General features: G+C 36.9%; 1 protein-coding gene across 1 annotated transcript in view; it reads left to right on the forward strand.

Moving 5' to 3' along the window:
• Nucleotides 1-18,997, forward strand: part of CenB1A (Centaurin beta 1A) — an 806,494-nt gene that overhangs the window by 638,661 nt on the left and 148,836 nt on the right. Inside the window, exon 18 of the mRNA XM_090384002.1 lies at nt 2,403-2,651. Within this exon, the coding sequence (XP_090240128.1) occupies nt 2,403-2,651 (249 nt within the window). The remainder of the gene's footprint in view (nt 1-2,402; nt 2,652-18,997) is intronic.

Below are 18,997 nucleotides of genomic sequence, written 5' to 3' on the forward strand. Positions count from 1 at the left end.
AAGGACCTGGGGGTAATTGTGCAGGCAGATATGAAGTTCTCTGAGCAGTGCAGACGAGCTGCAAGAGTAGCTCATGGTGTCTTGTCAATGATATACAGGAATTTTTCTAGCAGGGATAAGGAGGTGATTATTCCCTTGTATAAGGCAATGGTAAGGCCACATCTTGAGTACTGTATACAGGTCTGGAGGCCTCATTTCAAGAAGGATGTAGAGCTGCTGGAACGGGTACAGAGAAGGGCAACAAGATTAGTAAATGGAACAAAGGGTTGCTCTTACGAAGAAAGGCTTAAATTTTGCAAATTACAGAGTTTGGAGACTAGGCACCGGCGAGGTGATCTGATAGAGGTGTATAAGGCTTTGAATGGTTTGAGCATGCTCAATGCCAATGGGATTCTTCATCTTTCTCAGAATAATCACCTCAGAGGGCATAAATTCAAACTGAGGAAGGACGGATGTCGGATAGATGTGCGGAAATTTGCCTTTGGCCAGCGGGTGGTTGGTTGGTGGAACCGACTTCCATCACTTGTTGTTGAAGTTGATAGCCTAAACAAATTTAAAGCTCAACTGGACAGGTATTTCGAACGAACGGAGGGGTGAAATGGGAGTGGGTTTTTTTTTTTTTTTTTTTTTTTTGGCTGATGCTGAATAAGCTTGCTTTCTTGCATCATATGCCTCTGCTAATGCTAATGCTAATGCTAATGCTAATAAAACAATAAAAACAATTTGCAGTTTTCAGTTTATTGGGCTTTTTGTTTGTACAATCTGTTATAAACTCGATCTTTCGCTTATTAGAGTCAAAATTCAATTTGCAAACGTGATCACTATAACTGGCACTTACTGTGCTACCGTTAAAAAAAAGAAGAAAGGTCAGCCTTTCAAATTATTCCAGATAACTGACGTTCTACTGTAATCAAATATCATTATCAAATTGAAAACTTGTAAGACCACTCCTCAAACAATGTTCTTTCCCCCATAGGCATGAAGGTGGGAAATAGTTAGTTCCCAAAATCTAGCCATCAAGTAGTTTAAAAATTTGGCACTGTGGTGGTTCAATTCCTTTAAAACTGTATCATTTCAATAAATTACTTAATCTACCATGATATAATAGTGTAATGTTATCAGTTCATTAACATAATAATGAACAATCATGTAGGTCCCCCTTCCAAGTAATATGTAATACATGTTAAGTTGTTATAGGTATGCCTGTATTTCCCATCACTGTTAATTGGGATTGTTGCTTATTGCAAAAAGCTTTGCTTTATTGGACCACATATTGAGAAATGCTGCTCAGACCATAATGCCTACTACTTACCATACTACAATAATTTGCCATTTTTTAAACAAAAATAACCATGATTTTAAAAAATTTATATAAATTTGATTTACCTATCTTTCAAAAAATATGGTAATAATAACTGAGTCAGTGGTCTCATAAATAGAAGATTATAGTTGCCTAATGCTCTTACATTAAAGTGGTTACTATAAACTTAATAAATTACTACAGCCAACTGGACAATCTTTGTCTTTCTAATTTTGTATTCTGAATTTGCAATTTCTTTGTTTATTCATTTATCCTAATCTTAATTTTATTAAAATAATCATAATCTTATTTATTTAAGTATTAAATTGTGTATTTTGAACAAATATGATTTGAATAATATAAATGATTTGTTCACTATTTTCTGTATTCAAATTGCTCCATGACCAGATCTTTCCAAGTGAGTGATGGTGGTTTTGTCACTGACTGGAGGAACTTCTAAAGATCTTTCATTCAGGCTGTAGTTGGCAAATCTCAAGCAAAAGGGGTAGGAGTTTCCTCTGAGTTATTCCAGTTTTTTCAGCCTACACAATATGCAAATAAGCATGTGAATGTACACTTATCCAGACATAATACACAGTGGAGCAATTTAGTATGTCACTGATGCTCCTAAAAACTAATAACAACAACTGTATTCAAGAACTTGTGAAACAGTTTGCGTGTTGTTTGCCCAGATGTTTTATCTACTGTGGTTAGAAGATGGAACTGGTTGTTTGCTTTGCTTTTAAATAAAGTGTAGTTAAATTAATTTACTCTCATATGGTTTATAGTATAATTTCAGTAATTTGTCATGCCGCTTATTTCATCTTTATTTTTTTTTTTCCAAGTCATAACCACTTTTCCATTGTTTTGTACTCATCAACTTACTGCTCCTTTCAGTAGAGCAGTTGCAAGGGTCCCACCACTAACAACTTATTAAGATTATAATGGGTATTTTTTTTTCCACTGAAGTTGTTTTTTTCTGTTTGCAATGTATATCCTTACTTAGAAAAATTTTAACTTTTATTTTGACCTCACTCCACAGATTTGGAAATTCAGTTATTTGGGCTACTGAACTTTGTACTTCTATTTATTTAATTTCCAGAAATCAAGAAGAAAAATTCAAGTCAAGATCATAATCTAGATACAGAAAAACAGCCCTCTCCCAGTTCATTTTCAACTTGCAAAGAAAACATTCTCGAATATAATGCTTTTTCAGAAAACAAAGGGCCAGTCTTTGTTAATGAGTCACAGGTTTTGTCAGATATTCAACAAAAAACAGATAACTTCCCATTCCAAAATGATATGATAATATTTGGAGAAGATTTATTTGAAGGTTTAGTTCCAAATACAGGTAAGGATAATTTGGATGATTGGATAAGTATCAGGATAATTTAAGCAAAAATTCTCTCTCTCTCTGCTATTATACCCTGAATAATAAGTTTCCTGTTAAAAAATCAAGACTCGCTTGAGAGGAGGATGACGTTTTGTAAATGGAACAATTGGCATTGGCTTATACTGAAACATAGTAATCCACTGAAAGGTTCAGCTGAAGATAAAAACTATTTTTTTATGTAAATTATTGAAAAACTTCAAACGCAAGAAACTAACACATACAGGGTTGATATACTGGTGAGCAGTTTGTCTCTGTTCGAATCCAAAAATAAAAAAAATAAAAACTTGAAAGGCATGTGTTATAAAGAATACTGCTGTCTTAGCTAGCTATTTGTATGTTTATATAACTCGAAAAAGTAATTTCTTTCTATTCAATGTAGAGCAATGTTATGAAAGTAGAAAGTTGTAAAAATTATTAGTTCATTGATGTTTATAGAAATATTTGCTGCTTTTTCCAGTCATTAAGTCTTAATTGTGTGACTGGTTTTTCGGAAACTGACATTCAGGATAATGATAGTCTTATTATAATAATATATATTTTTTATTGGCTGCTTTAATGGAACTGTAGAAACAGAAAATAACCGATCACAGCCAATGTGCTAGGGGTGAAAGCAACAGTGATTAATGGTTCTTTCCACAATTTGAAGCATATTAATATACAGAGCCTCTAATCACAGGTGCCTCCGTAGGCAGGTGGGCAGGAGCGGCAGTGCGTAGCACATGCTTCTTGATTAGACCGGGGTTCGAGCCTGTGACCACCAAATACGGAGGATGCGGAAAGGTCAGGGAATGACCACCACATATCCCCGGAGCAATATGGCCTTAGTTGCTAATGCTCCTAAAAACCAAATAACAACAACAACCTTGCCTGAATAGATTCACTGAATGCAGCAACATTTGGTGAGTAATCAAAACACTGTTAAGAACAAATGATAATTTGTGCTGACACTCATCCCTTCTGTGTCTGTGGGTTTGCAAAGTGATGTACCATAACAGGCCTCACAACATTGGAGACTACACTCATGCAAAATGTTAGGATTAAATTTGAAAATGTCTATAATTCTGTCAAGACACAATAAGAGAGAGTACATGATGAGAGTCTTTTCAATGAATTTGTCTCCTGGAGGCACTTGCAAGACTCATGGGATAAAAACCCCAGGGGTCTTTCTTGGTGATTCCCTTCTGCCTCTCTCTCTCTCTCTCTCAGGGTAACTCGGGAATTTTTTTTTTTGGCTGGTGCAGCATAAGCCTCAGGCTTCCTTGCACCATGTAGCTAATACTACTACTAATAATAAAATTTTCCCCAGTTTTATCTGTGCTTGTTAGCCAAAAGGATTGTTTTTACAGGGTGAGGTTTTTACCTTTTCAGGCTGCTGTATGGCCCAGTAGACCCAGTGTAAGAATAACTTAAACCTCTCCCTGCAGCTGCTATTAATCTGTTTGTCTGTATCCTCCCAAGCTAGCAATTTTCTGACCCTAATGCCACCTCAATAGCAGGAATAAAATATTCTCACACACTTAACTAGAAAGGGTGCAAGAATATTTGCTAAAATTGTCGATGCTAAACATAAATCATGTGGGGGCAGATGGGATCTATCTGATTATGTTGAGGGAATAAGGAAAAGAAGTCAGAAAACCATTAGGCATGATAATGAAAGCATTATTGAGTTCAGGGAAGTCCTTATGAATGAGATATGCAAATGTATCCCCAATTTACAAAGAGGGATCAGAAAGGTGAAGTGAGTTAATTACAGACCTGTAAGCTTGACTTCCATTCCAAGGAAAATAGTGCAGTCATTGGTTAAAATAGTAATGCAGAACCATCTATAAAACAAGTGCAGTTATACACACTCACAATGTGGATTTGTTAAGGGGGTGATCTTATCTGACCAATCTGATTCAATACTATGGCACAGTACACTCTCAGTCCATAACAAAGGCTGACTTGGCGCATTATGGCCTTAGCTGCCAATGCGCCATTAAAAACCAAACCAAACCAAACCATAACAAAAGAACTGATACAAAAAAAAATAATTTTGACAATGTAATACTTTAGTTAAAGAAAATGTTTTTGATACTTTTGCACATAAAAGACTACTATACAGATTGGAGCATTCTGGCATCGAGGGAAAGTTACTGATTGGATAAAGGGAGTGGGAGAAGACAGGGTTTTTATCAGTGGGTATGCTTTCTTGGCCTGATGTTATTAGTTCAGTCCCCCGAGATTCAGCTAGGCTTATTTTTGTGTTCTGTATTCATTAGTGATATTGATGAAAACACATCAGGCTTAATGTCTAAGTTTTTAGATGGTATGAAGGTTGACAGAGTAGATAATGAGAATAATTATGGTATACTACTGTAACAAGATCTAGAAAAATTAGGCAGATGGACTGAGAGTTTACAACTGAAGTTTAACATTGACAAATGCAAGGCATTGCATATGGGTAGCAGTAATATATGTATGAACTGTGCGATACAACACTGACAGCAATGGAGAATGAAAATGACCCAGGGATTATGTGCAGCCCAACTTGAGCAGTGTATAGAGGGAGTACAGTTTTTTTGAGCAGTACAGAGAGGCTGCCAGGACAATTGCAGGACAGTTCCAGAATTTGCCACTATGGATAAGGTGTTGATTATCCCATGACAATGGAAAGGCCACAATTTGAGACCTACGTATACAGGTCTAGAGGCTTTATTTTAGGAAGGATGTGGATCTGTTGGAACAGTTACAGATATATGAGATTAGTAAACATATGAGATTAATGAGAAGAACTGAAGCCTTTCTGTTACCAAGAAAGGCTTCAGTTCTAAAAATTGTAGCATCTGTGAGGATGCATAAGCTGGTGCCATTCTTCTTACTCAGATCACACACATGAAGGGACAATTCAAATTGAAGAAGGATGGTTGCAGGATAGATGATTAATCGGAAATTTATTTTCAGCCAACAGGTAGTTGAGTGTAGGAAATTTGTTTTTTAGTATTTGTAGGAGTGGGTAATTTAAATAATCTTAAGGAAGAACTAGAGAAATGATTAGGGTGGTTAGGCAGATGATGCAGGACGTTATTTTTATTTTTTATTTATTATTATTATTTATTTATTATTTTTTTTTTTTTTTGGCTAATGCTGTATAAGCTTGCATTCTTGCATCATTTGCCACCATTAATACCAATACTAATTTGTAATCACTATAAGTATTGCCTCTGGAAAGTTTCAGAATTTAGCAGCTTTAAATCCTGTTGCTGTCTTTTCTTTGATGGAAATAAATGTGCAACTGAATATTCACTTTCAGACAGGCCTTCTTTAGCTAAATTAAACACCTGCTCCAGATTGCAACAATTTATTTGAAAGTAGAAATTCCATAGCAGTAGTGTGACCTGAAGCTGTCACCTTGCCTATTATTCTGAAGTTATGGAATAAATGATGCATTTGAAGCAGTCTAAGTACAGTGGAATCTTGTTAATACAAAGTTCAAGGGATCTAAATTTTCACCTTTGATAATAACAAGGTTTGTAATAACGAAGTTCTCCAAATGTGTCAAAATTTTACCGTTTTTTTTTTTTTTTTTGTTTGTTTGTTTTTTATGGTACATACTGTATATCTAATAATAATAATAAATAATAATAATATCAAAAATAAATTCATAAAAATAAAAACAAAAGCCTTGTCTAACAATACAGTAATAGGGATAACATATTTTTTTAAAGATTTTATTTTATTTGTAAGATAAAGTAAGGAGAAAAGCAATATTAACGGAAATGAAAATATTGTACAGTATATACTTTGATATATACAATATTTTAGTATCACAGTAAAAAGAATAGCAATATTAATATAAAAGGAGACATACAAACCATTAGCTTTTTAATAAATTAATCTAATTTAAAGAAAGAATCCAATGTTGTTTGCACAGTTTTTGTCCCATATGCAATAGTTGTTTCTTTATCAACATTACTGCAGGCCAACACATTCTTTATTATGTTCAGTGCATTTTGGGCATCTTTTTTAGATGGCAGTGTACGTGCTTTTTCGCTGTCGCTGGTAACAAAAACATTATCGTTTTGTTTGGTACCCAGCACCTCTTCTGGTGTTGGCGTTGCAGTGGTAGCAACTTCAAATTCCTCACTGTTGCTATCACATTCATCTGCTGGACCATGTTTTTCGATGATGTTCTCTCTAAAGCCACTCTTTCTGAAGCAGTTGATTATTACACTTGATGTAATACTTTCCCAAACAATAACAAGATCACGAATAGCACCCAAGAAATTCCAATTTGGCTGCAAATTGTTCCCTCCTTCCATGTTGCGGATCAAGTACCTTATCAGACGGGCTCTGTATGCTCTCTTGAGATTATAAATAATGCCTTTATCCAATGGTTGCATTAAACTGGGGGTATTGGGAGTAAAAACAACAGCCATATGTTTGTCAACTTAAGTGTCTCGACAGAATGTGCTGTAAAGCGGTTTATAATCATCAAAATGTTCCTTTTTTCTGAAGCCATTCTTCTGTCCAGTTTTTATAACCAAGACTGGAAAATTTTGACCTTAAGCCAAGCACTTCTGTTGGCCTCATAATCACAGGGAAGTTGGTTAACTGCTTTAAAACATCTTGGCTTGGAAAACTTACCAATCACAATTGGGCGTAGTTTTGTACTGCTATCTGAACTGCAGCATAACAGAACAGTGAGTCTTTGTTTACTTAATTTTCCACCACGACATGACTCCTCGAACAGTAAATGTTTTGTTTGGCAGCAAATTATAAACTAAATCTGTCTCATCAAGATTAAAAATATCCTTTGCCTCATATTTTTCAAGGATGGACCATACAGAACACAACAAGTCTCTAGCCTTTTTTTGTCGACTAATCCAGACTCACGGCAAACATTCCGCGAAACCAAGTTATTCCTGTCTTTAAATCTTTGGAGCCAGCCACTGCTGCATTTGAAGTCACTAATCCCATGTTGCTGAGCTAGATAATTTGCCTTTTCTTGGAAAATCGGACCTGATATTGGCAAATTATATGCACACATTTGTTGGTACCACTTGAAAAGTTTTGTTTCAAGCTCCTCATGTTTTGCACCACAAATTCATTTCCTGTTTTTCATCACTGCTCCAGTGTCACGCACTTCTTCAAGTTTTTTTCAGTTTTTCAGTATTATAGGTAAAGGGATGTTGTGTTCCTTTGCAATGTCCATTTTGCTTCTTTCCATCCTATGAGCCTCTTGTATAATTTTTAGTTTAATTTCCAGGCTTAATTCTGTTCGTCTACGTTTTGTCGCCATAACACTGCTGGATAAGATTTAATATAAACAAATTTTAAATTAATTTAAAGACACGAGTTCGAAAAAAGACATCGGCTCAGTTAAATTGGCACAAAAAATAGATTGCTGTATATGATAGCAAAAGACTATTTGAACTGGTGTAACAATTGCAACTGACTTTGCACATAACGTTGTAGCTACCATTAACTGCTTTTGTTTACACAAAACTAATTTCTAACAAGTCAAATCCTTCAGGAAGTAGGGAGCCAGGTGGCTGGGGACAATAATTGGATCGCTCTGCTAAGATTTGTATTAAACATGCAAAATGACAATATTATTTCTCATGGGGTGAAAAAGAATTTTTGTATTACATATTAACCGAATATATTTACATAGAAAAGCCTATCCTTTCGCAGGGGAATGGTATGTGCTTCATATAAACAAGTACTTTGTATAAACCAAGTTTGTATTAACGGGATTTTACTGTAACTTCAATTTGTGGGAAAAGGCATCACTTGCTTTGCATCTTTAGTCGACTTCTCACATCAGTCCCAGCTCTGTTTGCCTGAATGTCTGCTTCTGATCCAGGTGTTCAGCATTTTGTTCATTTTGTTCTCTTGCAGAGTGAGAGATTTAAAGTTAAGTCACACTGACATGAGTTTAAAATGTAGTCAATTAAGCACACTTTCTAATTAAATCATAACTATCACAAATTGATTTCACTAAATATTCACTTTGCCTCTTTGCCCTTTAGTGTTGATTCTACACTTGCTTCTTTCAGACTAAAAATGTGATTTTTTTTTTTTTTTTCAGCTTTCATTCATTCTGATATTTACTTTTTACTCACTCATTTTATTCATTTTATTGTCTTTATTTCCTAATTTTCACGCTTTTATTTATTTATTTATTTGCATTTTTAGTTCAGCTCTTAGATTAATTTATTATTTGTTTTTTAAGTATATTTTCACATGTAGTAGGATATTAATATGAATGAAATCAAGTTATCCACACTTAAAATGTTGACTGTGGCACTGTACATAACATTACTGGCCATGTGAAAATGTAGAAATCAAAAGAGCTTATAATTTGCTTCTTATTGAGTTTAATTTAAAAATACTGTTCAGTATATCTGTTTCTTTAATATATTCTTAAATTTATAGTGGACTAAAATGTGAGTTTACATTATTTATTAAAGATTATTTAACTGAATGCTTAACTAATTTAAAACAGGCAGTATCCAAACCATACAGAAATGAAAGGCACAAAAAAAAAAAAAAAAATCCGATAAATGACATCAGAGTCATTTCACAGAGCATATAGTCATTCTGTAAAATAAATATCATGATATGATTAGTGGTGCTTATGTTTTAGATACAGTTAAAGCATATTCAACCAGTAGCTAGTAGAAGTGAATATGTTACTGGAAATGAAAACTGAACAGAAGTGAACATGTTACTGGAAAATGGCTGCACGTGTGTGCTGACCTGTAGTTGGTAAATTGGCCAGCACACATCGGTTTGCGATGTTGTCCTCAAATGCATGCCATCACTTCGGACAAGGGTGTCCAAGTATGGAAGGGTATTGTATGACTGCAGTTCAACAGTGAATTTTATGAAAGGCAACAGAGAGTTGTTAAGGTGGTCCAAGAGTCGATTGCCCGAATCGTGGGAAATAACCACAAACACATCATCCACTTAGCGACACCAAAAGGTAATGGGATCTGGTAGACCCAGAAATGTGCGACCCTGCAGTTCTTCCATTGCAGTGTTTGCCGTGGCTGAACTAACTGGAGTCACTGAACATGATGGCCCACCAGTCAAGTACAGTCTTAGGATGGTGGAAATGTTCGCCCTCGAAGGATCTAAAGTGAGGGCCCCATCAAGCTCTCAGCTGCCCACATCAATGCCAGAGCTTGCACTTGGTCATCACACAACACAGCAGCAACCCCCAAGGCAGAATGCGCTGGTGACTCTATTGTCAGGGAAACGGAGAACGTGCTTTGTAAAAAGGATAGGTGGAGCAGGACCAGGGTATATCTGCCAGGGGCAAGGTTGATGACGTTGTGGAGCAGATATTATCTTTTAGGGGCACAAAAGGTAATATAGTTGTGCACATTGGCACTAATGATATTAAGAGTAGGAGACCAGCAGAATTACTTAACAAGTGCAGGTCACTGTTGAAAAAAAGCCGTGAATTAGGGTTGAATTTGAAGGTGTCTGCAATTTTGCCCAGACACGAAAGGAGGGACTATATGATGAGAGCCTTGTCAATCAATTTGGCACTGGAAAGATTGTGCAAGGCTCAAGGGATAGAATTTTTTTCAGCCTGGTCTGTACTTGTTAATAGGAGCAACTGCATCTACAGGGATGGGATACACTTAAATAGAAAGGGTGCAAGAATATTTGCTGATGCTATCGAGGCAGTGTTAGGTAGGTCGGAAAACTGCTAGCTTGGGGGGATACAAGGACTAATAGATTAACAGTAGCCACTGGCAGAGGTGAAAATGATTCTTGCACTGCTTCTATTGGAATGAGCAGAAGCCTGGAAAACAAGATGCAGGATATTTCAGAGACTGCTGGGAGTCATTGCGGTACAAGTAAACACATGGGTTGTGTTAGGGTAGCTAAGAAAAAGAACAGGTGCATGTATACTTGCGTGTACACCAATGCTAGGAGTTAGGTAAATAAATTTGATGAATTTGAGGTATTGCTCAAAGCATCAAAGGCGGATATTGTTGGGATATCAGAGACCTTGTGTCACACAGATATAAGGAATGCAGAACTGGAATTTGGGGAGTACAATGTCTACAGAAAGGATACACAGGATAGGAAGGGAGGAGAGGTTATGCTATTAGTTAAGAAACACATAAAATCCAAGGAAGTGAAGCCAGTCGATATCGCTGGACATTGCAGTGTCAAGTCAGTCTGGTGTGACATAAGCATTGGGAGATCAAAATTGAGAGTAGGAGTGTGCTATAGGCCTAATGACTCTGATGAGTATAATAAGAAACTGTACAGGGAAATAGAGTGGGCCAGTAAATCAGAGTCTTATAATGGGGGATTTTAATTTCCCAGATATTGACTGGAATTTGTTGGTTGGTCACTCACACACTAGCAAGGCTGTTGTGGATTTATTGGATGATTGTTTTCTACATCAGCATGTTCGGAAGGCAACTAGAGGGAGTAATACTCTTGATTAGATTATCAGTAGTGATTCTTCATGCATTAAGAATCTGCACATAGAGGAACCACTAGGTGGCAGTGATCACAGTGTGCTGAAGTGGGATTTACTCAAAGAGGTAACTACCATCAGGGGTAAAGGGAAGGGTTATTGCTTTCATGAAGGCAACTACGATGGTCTGAGACAGTATTTAAATTCTATACAGTGGGACCAACTGATGATGTTACCAACAGCAAATTCAAAATGGGAAGCATTCAAAGAACTTATCTTGGAAGCTATTAGGCTTTACATACCAATTAAGAAATATTGTTGAAGGTTTAGGCCTAAATGGATATCAGATGAACTAATGAGACATATGGTAGAGAAGAAAAATGCATGGGATACATAAAAATTAACACGTGACACAGAAGCCTATGATAGATATAAGTTGATCTGTAACCAAGTTATAAAGGAGGTTAGGCTGCCGAAGGCAGATTACGAGAAATATTTGGAAAAACAGCAAAGCGTACTTTACTTATGTAAACTGTAGAAGGAAGGGGATGAATCAGATTGGTCCACTTCATATCGATGGTTCAGCTGTTGATGATCCTGATCAGGTAGCTAATAAACTAAATGAGTATTTTGCATCTGCATTCACACATGAGGAGTTATTCAGCGAGGGGAATGCCAGAGGTGTATTCAACTCTGGCAGTAAGTTAGATAATCTTGTAATAACTGAGAGTAAAGTGGAGGAGAAATTGTTGAAGATAAACACAAGAAAGGCAGCAAAGGAAGTAAGCAAACCCTTAGCCATAATTATGAGCACTTCCTTGGACTCAGGGGAGGTACCCATAGACTGGAGATGTGCAAATGTGACCCCAATTCACAAAGGAGGATCAAAGGCTGACACAAGTAATTATAGACCTGTGAGTTTAACTTCTGTTCCAGGAAAATTAATGGAGGCACTGGTTAAAGAAGTTTAGGGAAAGTTTAGGCTTGACCAATTTGATTGAATACTATGATGCAGTCACAAAAGAACTGGATGCAGGGAATAACTTTAATATTATATATTTGGATCTTAGAAAGGCTTTTGATACTGTTGCACATGGAAGACTGCTGCACAAATTGGAATAATGTGGCATTGGAGGCAAATTGCTGCTATGGATAAGGGGGTGATTGAGGGGGAGAAAACAGAGAGTGGTAATCAATGGACACTGCTCATCGTGGACTAATGTTATTAGTTGAGTCCCTCAGGGTTTAGTGTTGGGTCCATTATTGTTTTCTGTATTTATAAATAATATTGATGATGGTATATCAAGCTTAATGTCCAAGTTTGCAGACGATACAAAAGTTTGCAGGGTTGTTAAGGACACTACTGATGCTATGCTGCTGCAACAGGATCTGGAATGGTTAAGCAGATGGGCTGAGAGGTGGCAAATGAAGTTTAACATTGACAAATGTAAAGTACTACATATGGGAAACAGCAACTCCAGAGGAACGCATGAACTCTTTGGTACTACACTGACAGTGGTAGAGAATGAAAAGGACCTGGGGTAATTTTGCACACAGATAGGAAGTTCTCTGAGCAGTGCAGATGGTCTGCAAGAGTAGCTCATGGAGTATTGTCAATGATATACAGGAATTTTTCCAGCAGGGATAAGGAAGTGATTATTCCCTTGTATAAGGCAATGGTCAGTCCACACCTTGAGTACTGTATACAGGTCTGGAGACCTCATTTCAAGAAGGATGTAGAGCTGCTGGAACGAGTACAGACAAGGGCAACAAGATTAGTGAATGGAACAAAGGGTTGCTCTTACGAAGAAAGGCTTAAGTTTTGGAAATTACAGTGTCTGGAGACTAGGCACCAGCGAGGTGATCTGATAGAGGTGTATAAAGCCTTGAATGGTTTGAGCATTCTCAATGCTGATGGTATTCTTCCTCTTGCTCAGAATAATCACCTGAGAGGGCATAAATTCAGATTGAGGAAAGACAGATGTAGGATAGATGTGTGGAAATTTGCCTTTAGCCAGTGGGTAGTTGGTTGGTGGAGCAGACTTCCATCCCTTGTTGTGTAAGTTGATAGCCTAAATAAGTTTAAGGCTCAGCTGGTCAGGTATTTCGAACGAACGGAGGGGTGAAATGGAAGTGGGTTTTTTTTTTTTTTGGCTGATGCTGCATAAGCTTGCTTTCTTGCATCATATGCCTCTACTAATGCTAATGCATTATTAATATTTATGCTCATATCTTGTGGTTCATCCCTTTCCTTCTGGATTAACGTAAGTAAAGAATTCTTTGTACTTTAAAAGTTGTTTTGTTATCTGCCTTAGCACGATAATATAAGCTAATTTATGCTCACTTACCAAATTATAACCATTTGTGCATTTTTCTTACCACTAAGTTCATATGCCATCCATTTTGGTATAAATCATGAACATATTTCTTCATTGGTATAAAAACCATAGTAGCCACTAGAATTACTTCCCTGAGTATTTCCTATTTGGCAGACCGGGCTAGCCGGGTTGGTAAAGTGCCTGCCTGCCTGGCAACCCAAAGGTTGTGGGTTTCAATCCTGCTTAGGGCTTGGATGCAAAAATATCAAGCTTAATGTCCAAGTTTGCAGACGATACAAAAGTTTGCAGGGTTGTTAAGGACACTACTGACACTACAACGTTCGGAGATGCATTATGGCCACAGAAGCCAATGCGCCAACAACCACCAAACAAAAAAAAAAAAAAAACCTTCCTATTTCTTATTTGTATTTTTATCCGTTGAAAGGAAATTTAAACTTTTCTCAGCCTGTTGTATTAACTTTTGTGAAAAGAAAAAAAAAAAAAAAAACCTTTCCCAGATATTCTTTAAAATAAAATTTAAAAGCAATACCCTAATGCTCATTTATCTGTCATACTTTTCATTCTTGGTGGGGGGTCAGTATGCATTATTTACGCAGTAACTGTACTTTGGTCCCTCTCTTGTTTATATAGTAAGTGCAGACAGTGGTTTATAATACAATTTGTTTGCATTATAAACCACTGTATTAATAGTGAAAAATGATCTAAAGTATTGTATTAGTATTAGTAGTGTAGAGACTAATACTCAAGATTTCTAAGAGGTACAAGCTAAAAGTTATAATGATTTATGCACCGACATCGAGCCATGATGATGAAGAGGTTGAAGAAATGTACACCGAAATTGAGAGTCTTCTAGATGAGCAGAAAACCCACTATATTATGGGGGACTTCGATGCTAAGGTTGGAAAAAGACAAAACAGCACAGAAAGGGAAACTAGAGGAAATTTTGGAATTGGTGAAAGAAATGAAAGAGGCGAAAGACTTGTGGAATTTGCAGAATCTCAAGCATTGTCAGAAATGAACACTTTTTCAAGAAAAGGGTGAACAGAAAGTGGACATGGAAGGGTCTAAATGGATTAACAACTAATGAAATCGACTTCATCCTCACTAACAGAAGATATATTGCGAATGATGTTACTGTCCTGAATAAAGTAAATGTTGGAAGTGATCACAGAATGGTAAGATGTACACTTGATATAGATGTAGGAAAGGAAAGGAAAGGAAAAAACTGACTCAAGTAAATTATACAAAGGTCTTTGAGATAACAGAAAAGGAGAAAAGGCACTATGTACTGGAAATCAAACTTGTTCTTAAGTTCCAGTACATACTGCTTTTTTCTCCTAACAGAAGAAAAACTTCTGCAGACTGCACAGGACCAAGATATCGACGAGGAATATTACAACTTTCTGAAAGTGATAAAGCCCAAGGAAACCTATAGGGTCCTTCTTTGGTCCCTCTCTTGTTTATTTATTAAAAGGAAATCCAAAGAAGAAAAAATTAGTCAAGAAACATTTGTTGTGATGAACCGAAGGCGAAAAATGAAGAGCGAGATAAACACTGACAAGGAGAAAATTTAATATACTGAGTTATCCGAAGCCATTAGAAAGAGACTAAGAAAGGACATAAGAAGATTTAACACAAGAAAAGTAGAACAAGCATTAAGGGAAAACAAAGGATTTAAATCAGCAGCCATGAGCAGTAATACAGGAAGACAAATGATACTGAAACTGAAGAATAGCGATGGTGTACTTATAAACAGCAGAGAAGGCATAATTCAAATAGCAGAAGACTACTGTAGAGAATTATACAAGGAGTGAGGGAATGATGCCAGCAGTGGGGAAGATGGATTGCAAATTAGCAACACATACAACATACCCGATATTCTTCCTGATGAAGTAGAACATGCATTGAAGAAAATGAAGAATCAGAAAGCCCTGGGGGAAGATGAAGTTACTGTAGAGTTGTTAAAATTGGGAGGAAGAGACATAACACAAAAACTGGCAAGGCTCTTGATAAAGTGCATTAGAAAAGGTGTTGTTGTTGTTGTTTGTTGGATTTATTGGTGCAAGGGCTACTAAGGCCATAATGCACCTATTTCAATCTTATTTGATACATGATTGTTATAGTAAATAAAAGGATTCAGATCAGGTGATATTTGTTTATCAATTTGAGGAAGGTAAAAACATCATTAATATCTTGTCGGTCTCCGAGAATCTGTTGTAAGGTAAGTTTATTAGAAGAATATAGATGTGAAGAGAAAGCTGTTTTTCGTTCTCTCAGATATAATGGGCATTCAATGATCAAGTGGTTTACTGTGAGTTGAGTTTGACAGTTGCTGCATCGTGGAGGGTCATTCTGAGTGAGTAAATAACTATGAGTTAGGTGAGTATGTCCTATTCGAATTCTAGCAAGTACTACTTCTTCCTTTCTATTGCCTCTTAGGCTTGATAGCCACTTCTTGTGATCCTTTTTAATCTGAAAAAGCTTATTGCTCTTTTCTCCCTGCCAAATGGATAGCCATTTTTTTCTAACATTGGTATGTATGATGCGTTTTAAATCTGTGTAAGGTATCTGAATGTCTGATTTTATGTGACTGGTGTTCTTGGCTGCAAGATCTGCTTGTTCGTTTCCTCTGATTCCAGAGTGCCCGGGTATCCAACAGAAAATTAATTTTTGCCTGTTTGCAAGAAGCTGCGCTAACTTGGTTTGAATTTGTTGTAGAAACGGATGACTGGAAAGAAATTTACACTGAAGAGCAGATACAGCACTTAAGGAATTGGTGTAGATAATAGTTTGAGGATATAATGACTGTTTTACATTGTCTAGAGCCATTAGGATAGCATACAGTTCTGCAATGTAAATACTGTACTCCAAAGGGAGCTGCTGGGATATTGTATTGTTTGGTAGAACTGCAGCTGCTCCAACTTTATTATCTGTCTTGGAACTGTCAGTGTAAATTTGGGTAAAACTAGAGAACTGAAAAGAGTGAGTTGCATGGATCTGCTGAATACTGAAATTTGGAAGTGCATTCTTTCCCCATTGTTGAAAATGTTGGTCAACATTGGCCAGGGGTATTTGCCATGGTGGCATAGCCATGCTAATATCTTGAATTATGTCATTCATATTTAGTTCGCTGCACGTAGTTATGCTTTGTAATCTAATGCCACATGGTTTATTCTGCAAAGGTTTATTTTGGTACAAAATAAAAATTATGCCATTATGCCATTTTGGGGTGAATAAATACTGCTTTATAGGATGATGTGGGAAACTTCTGATTTTTGCTGCATAACTTAATAACAGAGCTTGCCGACGAAGAAATAGGGGTGGTTCATGTGCTTCCGTATAGAGACTCTGAACTGGCGATGTACGAAAAGCTCCCAGTGCAATTCGGAGGGCATTGTGATGTACTGGGTCGAGCCATTTTAATACACTTTCTCTGGCTGAGGCATATGCAGGTGACCCATAGTCTAGTTTGGATCTTATGAGCGACCGGTATAAGTGCAGCAGCATGTACCGATCTGCACCCCATGACATAGCGGAAATTGCCCTGAGGAGATTCAGCTTCTTTAGACAGGTTGTACGAATATGTTTAATATGCTCTAAGAAACTAAGTTTTCTATCCAGAATTAGTCCAAGATAGCTAATACTCTGTTGAAAAGAAATTGGATGAGAATCAAGATGTACATCGGATCTGGATGTAAATTCCGTTTACGGCAAAAATGAATTGCTGTTGTTTTTTGTTTTGAAAGTCTGTATCCATTATTTTTGGCCCACTGAACAAGCTTGTTAATTGTACCTTGAAGCTGCCTTTCAATGAAACTCATGTTTTGTGAGTGGCTTGAGATCGCCAGATCGTCAGCATACAGATAAGTTTCAACTGTGTCGGGAATAACTTTTGTAATGGAATTAATCCTGAGAGAGAAGAGCGTGGCACTAAGCACAGAACCTTGAGGGTCCCCCTCTTCTTGCACAAAAGTTTGTGAGAGAGCAGAGTGAAATCGTACCTGAAAGGTCCTATTGATCAAAAAGTTCTGGATAAATTTTGGAAGATGACCACGAATACCAGATTCATAGAGATCGTGAAGAATTCCATACCGCCAGGTTGTATCAAAAGCTTTTTCGATGTCAAGACATATCATCACTAGGTGTTCGTTCCTGAGAAATGCATTTCGTATATTTCCTTCAGCTTTGACCATAAGGTCAAGTGTTGATCTAGTTCTTCGAAATCCATATTGATTTTGACTTAGAATGCATTCAGTCTCTAGGAACCATGTCAATCTGGCATTAATTATTTTTTCTAATGCTTTTCCTATACAACTAGTTAACGCTATCGGTCGGTAATTTGCTGGATCTGAATGGTCCTTTCCTGGTTTTGGGAAAGCTAATACAATAGAATGACGCCAACTGGTAGGGTAGTAGTCTTCGCCAAAGATTCTATTATACAGTTTTAGCAGAGCAAAAAGGGATTCTTCACTCAAGTGATATATCATGGCATAGTACACTCCATCAGGGCCAGCAGCACTATTTTTGGATCTTGCAAGTGCGCTACGTAACTCTGCCATGGTAAGGGGTACATTATATGGATGCTGTCGTGAAGTATTGAAATTGAGATTATATTTTTCTGCTTGTATTTTATGTGCCTGGAAACTTGGCTCAAATGCGGTTACAGCGGAGATTTTTTCAAAAGTTTCACCTAATGTATTAGAAATATCAAGAGGATTGCAGATTTCTTTGCCTTTTAGATATATTATCGGAGTGGTTATAGGTGGATATTTTCCATTAATTCTTCGAACTTTATTCCAAACAGTTCTGATATTTGTGGTCCTGTTTATAGAGGAGGCATATTTAGACCATGTCTCTTTTTTGCTTATTCGTTGTATGTGACGAGATTTAGCTCTAGCTTTCTTGAACTGTATGAGGTTAGCTGTGGTTGGGTATTTACGAAATATGTTCCAGTATCTATTCTTTTCTTTTTTCGCATTGCTACAGGCTTCGTTCCACCATATTTTTGGGTGGGAGCGAGTTTTCATGGATGATCTGGGTATACTGGTTTCTGCAGCTGCTATCATTTGCTGAGTTATGTAAGTTACGGCAGAGTCAATGGTGAGGGTCTCGATAGTCTGAATATCTAGATGTGCCAGCTCTTGATATTTCTTCCAGTTAGCTTTGTCAAATTTCCAAACAGTTTTTATCTCAGTTTGAGGAGGAGAGTTAGCCGATAGTGTCCATATTACTGGAAAGTGGTCACTATTTCGCAGGTTATCAGCGACCGTCCAATCAATAAGAGGAAGGAGGTTTGGCGAGCATATTGAAAGATCAATTGCAGAAGTTGACCTTGAGAAAAGATGCACGTACGTGTGAGTCCCATTGTTTAATATGTTAAGTTGTGCCTTTCAAGAAATTTTTCAATTAACTGACCTCTCTTATCAAGGTGCGAGGAACCCCATAGGGGGTGATGCCCATTCCAGTCACCCAAGATACAGAAAGGTGGTGGTAGCTGAGTAACTAAATCATTTAAATCTGCTAGAGAGTATGAA

The sequence above is a fragment of the Mastigoproctus giganteus genome, chromosome 10, assembly GCF_048544385.1.
Source record: "Mastigoproctus giganteus isolate SK-2022 chromosome 10, ASM4854438v1, whole genome shotgun sequence".
NCBI lineage: Eukaryota > Metazoa > Arthropoda > Arachnida > Uropygi > Thelyphonidae > Mastigoproctus > Mastigoproctus giganteus.